The sequence below is a fragment of the Carassius auratus genome, chromosome 42 (assembly GCF_003368295.1).
Source record: "Carassius auratus strain Wakin chromosome 42, ASM336829v1, whole genome shotgun sequence".
In the NCBI taxonomy this organism is placed as follows: Eukaryota; Metazoa; Chordata; class Actinopteri; order Cypriniformes; family Cyprinidae; genus Carassius; species Carassius auratus.
This window is the reverse complement of record NC_039284.1, coordinates 6,962,439-6,970,375: the sequence shown is the minus strand read 5'-3', so window position 1 is coordinate 6,970,375 and position 7,937 is coordinate 6,962,439. Positions and strand designations below refer to the sequence as shown.

General features: G+C 34.3%; 1 protein-coding gene across 2 annotated transcripts; it reads right to left on the bottom strand.

Moving 5' to 3' along the window:
• Positions 1-4,296: 4,296 nt before the first annotated feature.
• Positions 4,297-6,855, bottom strand: pacc1 (proton activated chloride channel 1). 2 transcript variants are annotated; one of them, XM_026229484.1, is made up of 8 exons: positions 6,680-6,855; positions 6,357-6,453; positions 5,583-5,795; positions 5,348-5,502; positions 5,126-5,271; positions 4,907-5,048; positions 4,595-4,702; positions 4,297-4,486 (listed from the first exon to the last, which is right to left on the bottom strand). In XM_026229484.1, exons 1-8 carry the CDS (start codon positions 6,713-6,715, stop codon positions 4,325-4,327), a joined length of 1,059 nt encoding a protein of 352 aa, XP_026085269.1. In that variant the 5' UTR covers positions 6,716-6,855; the 3' UTR covers positions 4,297-4,324. The 2 variants fall into 2 exon arrangements, with proteins under 2 accessions (XP_026085269.1, XP_026085270.1); XM_026229485.1 differs by having other exon boundaries at positions 5,126-5,268; positions 6,680-6,852.
• Positions 6,856-7,937: the final 1,082 nt, after the last annotated feature.

Here is a 7,937-nt window from a genome sequence, read left to right as displayed (position 1 = left end):
TGGCCGTCAACATTGTAGCGTAAAAGTCATTAAAATAACGGTCTGCGTAAGTAAAAAAAATTAAAAAACAAAGCTCAATAACAAATGTGCTCCTTTAATATTCAATAAAGCAAGTATTACATAATCAGCATACTTTCTTTACTTTATTTGTATTTTTTTAAATAAAGAGAGTCCTCATATGGATATAGAAATGGTTGGTCCTAGGGCCAGTTGCATGAACTTAGCCTCTATTTTAATTAAGCATTTAACCTAGTGGGAATCAGTCTTACATTTTGGATTCAAATTAGACAAATCTAACTTTTTATGTAGCATAACTGGTTTCTAAAAAGTTATGACCCATTGTTGAAAAAAAGAAAAAAAAAAGATGACTTACTCCTAAAACTAGTCTTAACAGTTTATGCAACTGGCCACAAATTATTATTATAAACTTAAACCTGTTAAGCTCAAATGCTATTTTGGGGATTTCCGTTTTCCATTTTCCTACCTAATTTAGACAGCTTCCCATTCCTACAATGCAGAAGTGTAAACACGCGAAGTTTGGTATCATTTTAAAGGAAACCCTTTGAAATTACATAAAACACTGTTGAAATTGATAAAAATGAATGTGCTGTCTGTGTTATAATAAATAGGGGAAAAAACAAGGCGCTTTTTTTGTTTTATTTGTATAAACTGAAGTTTGAAATAGTATAGCTCAGGCAATGAATGGCCTAGCAGCTTCAGACCTATTTTATGTGTTTCCAGCACATGTCAGCTAATAGAGGAAAAAGGAAATGTGTTTCTATCATAATCTATGCAAAAGTTATTCCATTCCAACTGAAGAAAGGAATAATACCCTTTTTGTATACAATTTCCACCTACACAAATATGAAATGTTCCTATACTGTACATACCTGCTGTGGGGAATAATGCAATATCTGTATATTATTTTAAAGAAAACACTCAGAAGTTACATAAAAAGCTGCTGTTTGTGACAAATAGTATTATTTATGTTGTTTCACATATGATGAACCACCTCAATACAATGTGCTTTTTGTGTGTGTGTGTGTGTCTGTGTGTGTTTTCTGAACAGTCTTTAAAAGAGGATAAGTCAAACTGCAAACTAGCAAACTGTATTAAATTATTAAATATATCCTCTGGCCAGATGAAACCAGCATGATATGGTTTTATTCCATGTTGCAACACAGGTCAGATTGCGCAGAGGACTTGTCTGGTTCCCCTTGTCTTGTCCCGATGGCCATCTAGTTGACAAGGTCTTTGCAGGGTATCTGTCTCTCGACCTCATCTAGTTGACATTGTCTCTGCTAACATTCAGGGTTGTAGAGGTCATCTCTAGGTGCTGATCCACCATCTGGTCTGGAAACGGAAACAGACTGGATCTAGTGGCTACAGTGACCTCAGAATAAGCATGAGACAGATTAATATTAGCGTAGATGCCATGATGTAGCAAGTACATTGGGTGTTTTGGGAAGTGTTCCCGGTTCTGTTTGACCTAATTAATGCAGCATAAAAATCATTTAACGGAATTGAAATATAGAAATGGTACAGTGTTTTATGTGTAAACCAGATTAAAGAGATGGGTCTTTAATCTACTGTAAATTAAACCTGACAGAGTGTGTCTGCCTCCCGAACAAAGTTAGGTAGATAGATCCAGAATTTGGGCACTAAATAGGCAAAGGATGTAAAGGACTATAATGTGATATAAGCTCACTCAAGTATGGAGTCGCTAAACTATTCAGGGCTTTATAAGTAATTAGCAAGATTTAAAAAAATCCTTTCAACCTTAAATAGGAAGCCAGTACAGAGTTGACAGAACCGGGCTAATATGGTCACACTTCCTGTTTAAAGTAAGAACTTTAGCTGCTGCTGCTTTGGAGCAACTTGGGTTTGCTTATTAAGTGTGCAGAGCAACCACCCTATAAAGCATTACAATAATCTAACCTTGAATGAACACATGAATTAATGTTTCTGCATTTAACATTAAGAGCATAGGTTGTAATATTATGAATGTATGATACATTTTTAAGATGGAAAAAATGGTTTTCAAATGCTAGAAACATGGTTTTCAAAGGAAAATTGCTGTTAAATAGCACACATAGGTTTCTAACTGATGATGAAGAATTGACAAAGCAGCCATCAAGTGTTAGAAAGTGTTTCTAGATTATTAAATGCTGTGGTTTTTGGTCCGATATTGAACACATCTGTTTTTTGTTTTTTGTTAGTTTTTTTTTCTTCAGAATTTAGCAGTAGGAAATTATAAGTCATCAACTATGCATTCTGTTAGTTTTGGTAATTGGTATGTTTCATCAAGACTGCAAAAAAACAAAGAGCAGAGTATCATCAGCATAACATTGAAAGCTAAAACCAGGTTTCCTGATGGTATCTCCTAAGGGTAACATGTCAAGGGTGAAAATCAGCGGTCATAGTTCTGAGCCTTGTGGTACTCCATACTGTACTTGCAATCGATATGATATCTCATCATTCACTGCTACGAATTGAAGACGGTCAGATAAGTAAGATTTGAAACATGCAAATGCAATTCCACTAATGAAAACCAAATTTTATGGTCTACTCAAAAGAATGTTGTAGTCGGTAGTGTCAAACGCAGCACTAAGATCCAGTAGCATTAATGGAGCCATACAACCACAATCAAATGATAAGAGCAGGTCATTTGTAACTCTGATGAGAGCAGTCTCCATACAATGATGCAGTCTAAATCCTGACTGGAATTCCTCACAGATATCATTTATTTCCAAGAAGGAACACAACTGAGAGGATACTGTCTTTTTTAGTATTTTTGACAGAAAAGGGAGATTTGAGATTGTCCTGTAATTTTCTAGGATCAAAAATTACATTTTATCTCTGATAGTATCGGTTTCTTTCTTCTAAAAGAGATGAAAAGTAAGCAGATCTAGCTTTTTAAGAGCTTTTCCATAAGTAGAAGTACTTGCACTACATGCAATATGGAATACCTCCAATTTTGTTTTCTTCCAGCTGTGCACCATTTTCCAAGCTGCCTGTGAGTATGCTCATTATACCACGGTGTTGGACTGTTTTCTTTACACTTCTTTAAGTGTAAAGGAGCAACCATATAAAAAAGGTCTAGAAAAGAGAGTCCATAGTTTCTGTTACAACATCAAGTTTTTCTTAATGCTAATGGCTAATGGTATTTTTCTGTAGAAATGATGGAAGGAGTCAAGTTTGCAGCTTTAGCCATTTGGAGTACACACAAGCCTAAATAATTATCAGAAATATCATAACTCTGCTGCAGAATTTTAATGCTATTAACATCAATTCCATGTATTAATTCTTATTGAACTATTCATTAGTGCCACAAAATAATTATGAGATTACTTGTATTTAAATTAATCAAAACCAAAATTTTCTTATCCCCCATAATAATTCATGATTCAGCTGCATTCAATTGAGAATTCAGGTAATATGGTTTAAAAATAATATTAATAATAATAAAATAATAGCTTGAAATGTAATTGGAATGTACTGTAATAACTACTTGGAATTATGCATTTCCCCAAATATCCCAAAACATACAATAACAATATTTTAAACAATATAACATGTTTAGTCCTTGAGGCAACATCAGTTTTAACAGAAATCAAAAAAGAAAAAAAAAAGAAAGACAGATGTATTTACATCACGTGAAAACAAAACTTATTTTTATCATTAGAAAGAACTATAATGGTACCATGACAATGGATAAAAAATAACTGAAATAGGCCTAAAGTTCAACTTGCTTTGTAAGCGTGGTTAAAAAAAAAAATTCATGTTTTCAACGTTTTTAAGTCAATTAAATAATTTAATTGGATTGATATATGTTCATTCAACATGTGTCATATTAACAAAACTTATCTCATTCACATTGCTAGCAAGAAAGAAAACAGCAGTAAGACAAGATCCTCAGCTTTACAAAACTTTGATGTCACTGTATGCCCTGCAGGAGTTGGTTATTGTTGAGAAATCCACCATAACCAAAGGTCCTTGTCTTTTTTTGTTGCAGCAAAGTCTCTTCTTAGTCATCATTTTAACTAGCTTAATCTCACATAAAACGGGTTCAAATAGTTAATATGTCAGTGTAGCAACTTCATGAATACAATTTGCCTCAGCATTCACTGTTCACTATAAGTTGTTACTTTACGATTTCAAGTTAAAATCTATTATCCAGTTAAAACAAAATGTACAATACAACATTAGCACAATTCTCATGAAAGCGTAATAGACTATTTGCTCTGAAAAAAGCTTTCAGAAAGCTCAAAGTGTTTGATGATCATAATTAAAAAAAATTAAGATATGATGAATCAGAAAAGAATTAGCTTATTTGGTTCAGTTCTCTTATTTTTGCCCTCAAGTGTCTTTTACGAATTTTGATTGTCCACTTAATGCTGAGTTTGGCAAAGTCTGCTGCTTTAAACAGAGCCATGAAGACGCCACACAATATGGCTATGGTGTTCCATGGGTTTGCTGTGACTATCTGTTCAAAAACATAAGGCACAATTAATTAGACCCTCTGTAAAGCATTGGATATAAACGTTCAGACAATTTGATAAGCAGTTTAATATTTAATAACATGCTCACTTACATCTTTTACTTGCTGTATAAATGGATCTCGCCATTGAAACACAACAAAGAAAAGCTCATTGGCTTGCTCTTGTGGTGGCCTCTTGTCGATGTACTTCACAACACTGGACTGAAATAAATATGGAAAATTTACCAAATATTCAGTATTTGTGGATCAGATTAAGAATTAGCTACTAAAAAACCTAAATTGGTTGACCACTAATCTGATAATTATGAAGAGCATGATCTCTACATGTTCTATGGTGGTTATGAATCTGACTATTATGCTGAAGTTGACAAAGACTGGTAAATAATCCTATAAATAATATATTACCTCCTGTCTAAATTCAACTGATTCATTTCCTCTGCCTGACGTCTTGACCAAAGACATTTTGACCCATGTCCGAAAGCCTCCAGAAAAGGTCCACATTGAGTAATTCCTTTCACAGTCCATCATAAAAGCAGCTTTATCTGAGCTGGTAAGAAAAAAAATGATTTTACACAAACAGGAAAACAAATCTGAGTCATGGTAGACGTTTCAATATAGCTGTACCTTTCAAGCATGTCACTAAATTTGGCAAAAATCATGTAACTGATTGCGCTGAAGTCCTCTTCCGTTTCATTCCGGCTGAACTGGAGGAATATAAGTTCTCGGTTCCTCACATCAGTCGGCCCTCTGACAACTATGGCTCGCTTCTGCCACAGACATGTTACATAAATGATTATTTATAGCACAATTTATTTTAAATACATGCAAGGAAGATCTAAAACATACTTGTGTCTGGTTTGAATATGGCCCGTGGTAAATAACCTCCTCTTTTATACATTTTCTCTCCTCTAGTATGCCCAATGCAACAAGAGGTGGAATGTTGTCATGATAATGATGAACGCAGCTTAATAACTGTGCCTTCCCAGGATACAAAGCTATTCCTGTTTGCAAAAGAATCGTGAAAAATACTGTAAATATAGATACTGAGAGATACCATTAATAACAGTGTATTATAGCTCACCTGGTGCAGTAAACTCCTCAACCTCTTTGTATGAAACAGACATGACTGGATGGTTGAGCTTCTCCATGAAGTCTGAAATGGTTTGGTAGGCCAAGAACACAGCGACCGTAGTGAGCAGCAAATAAATGAGGACAAGGATGACTGTGAAAACATTCTTCAGGCACGCTTTGTTGAAACCAGTGGGCATTACATTGTTGTCCACAATGTCCTCATCTGCAACATTTAATACAAGTTTATTTTAAAGCCATGTCTTTAATAAAACACACAATAAATGCATTCAAATAAATAAATAAATACAGACTTTATTGTCACAGAAAGGGACATTTTTTTCTAGAAAATATCTATCTTTGCAAATTAACCTTCTGAGATTGTAAAAATAAATGAATATCTTAATTTAGAAAACTCAATTGCACCAACTAAACCATCACACAACATAAGTATAGCAGTCTGAGAAAAGGAGGAAAAAACAAACATACAGATGCAGTTAGGTGAAAGCGGTTTATTTTGTGATTATTCTGCTGGCAGTTTTCTTTTATTTCAGCAGCTTGATACAAAGTGTATCATACAATCCAACTGGCAAATTAACTCCTGAAGATGATGATATGAATATATTAATGCATGCAATATAAATCAATCAATCAATAATCAGCAAAATATCTCAAAATATAACCATAGGTTTTCTGTCTGCATACATAAATCTACATTAAAATCTAGATCTACATAAACAGAAACTTGTATTTATTACTGTCATATTTTTAGGAAATAATTTCAGACCTGGTGAAGGGTCACAGCTGGCTTGATCTTGCTCCACTTCAGAAACATCATTGTTCTGGTAAGACCCAAGTGGCCCAGCACAGTCTTCACCGTTAAACTACAATGCAACAAGTTACATTAAAAATGTATAGACATATATAAATATATATGATAATATTTCGCTCTACGCCCGGTTGCTGTTGAAATGAAGAGCTGCGGTCAGCTGTTATCACATGACTGCAGATGTTCATACGCACTTTCTGCGTTACTACGATCGCAAGCAGAAACCCCGATGATATGAGTCCTGCAGGATCTAACCGCATTTCACACTTCAGTTTCATTACCTCCTGATAAGATCGAGATGTGTCTCTCCTCAGCATTCTGCTTCGCCTCCGAATATTTGGGGCATTTAAAATTTGCCATCAACTTTCAGGAGCAGGATCCAGGTTCATTTCTTACGGATCGTCCCGAGGAGCTGGAACGAGGCACAGAAAAATGGCCAAAAAACATGCCAAGCGTGACATCACAGTTAGTTTGGGGAGGGCTTGGGATACAATCCTTGATCTTTTTCTTTAAAGTTTAACGTTACTCAGAATCTTCCATAGGTTCTGTTTCGCTAATTTCTTTCGCATTTGGTTTCCCCTTAATGTTTTCTCTTATGATTAAAATCACACTGTCGTATATTATAATAACAATTAATATACATATCCTTTAATGAGAGGACAGTTCTTACTTGCATAAACAAAGATAGGTATTTTTACATCAGAGCTGGGAAACTTTTAATTATATATTTTATTTTTTTACGCAGAGACAACTTCTGTATGTTTTAAGAGTGAATGAACCGTTGTCATTCACTTTCGCGTGACTGTAATGTCATGAAGGACTGACAATGGCGTGAGCCAATAGCATTCGACAGCGAGCTGTGACGGAGCATTTCATTGGTTGAAACTTTTAAAGAAATACGCCCCTTTTAGTGAAGGAGTCGCGAAGTCATGTGATTCAGACAGTTACACGAGGACAGAAAGGAGTTAATTGTGTAAGAACAACACACAATTGACATGACGTAAGGATGCTAATTAAAAGCTTCATTTGTTTGGACTATTATCGTGGTTGTTTTGTAGCTTGATAAAAGTCATGCACAGCTTATATATTGGATGAAAAGATGTGTGGGGAAACAATGATGCTTAGCCAATTTTAATGAATGATAGAAGGCTTGTCTCGTTAGTGAACAAATCGGTGTTTTAATCAATCGTTTGAATTACTGATTCAGTGATTCAACTTAAGTCCTTAAAAGTTACTGAACGAATCTTAATGAATCTTTTTGACGAACGATTCAAAAGATTATTATGAGACGAAGGTTAATTACACTTCCAGGTTAGCATTAAAACAAGTGTGTGTGTGTGTGTATATATATATATATATATATATATATATATATATATATATATATATATATATATATATAGCCTATCACTTAAACACTGGGCACACCATTTGTGACAACATTTTACACTTATATTTTAAGTATAAATCAGTTTAAGAAATGAAATGTAAGGATGATTAAGCCATGAATTTCACAGCTTTTGTATAGGACTAAAACAA

What these genes read in the sequence shown, in the direction of transcription:
- pacc1 (XM_026229484.1), bottom strand. Translation starts at nt 6,715, where the DNA reads ATGCTGAGGAGAGACACATCTCGATCTTATCAGGAG. An exon ending in CAGCTGTGACCCTTCACCAG is followed by an intron (nt 5,796 to 6,356) that starts GTCTGAAATTAT and finishes TAAATGTTGCAG; the next exon opens with ATGAGGACATTGTGGACAAC. An exon ending in TTTAGTGACATGCTTGAAAG is followed by an intron (nt 5,049 to 5,125) that starts GTACAGCTATAT and finishes TTTTCTTACCAG; the next exon opens with CTCAGATAAAGCTGCTTTTA.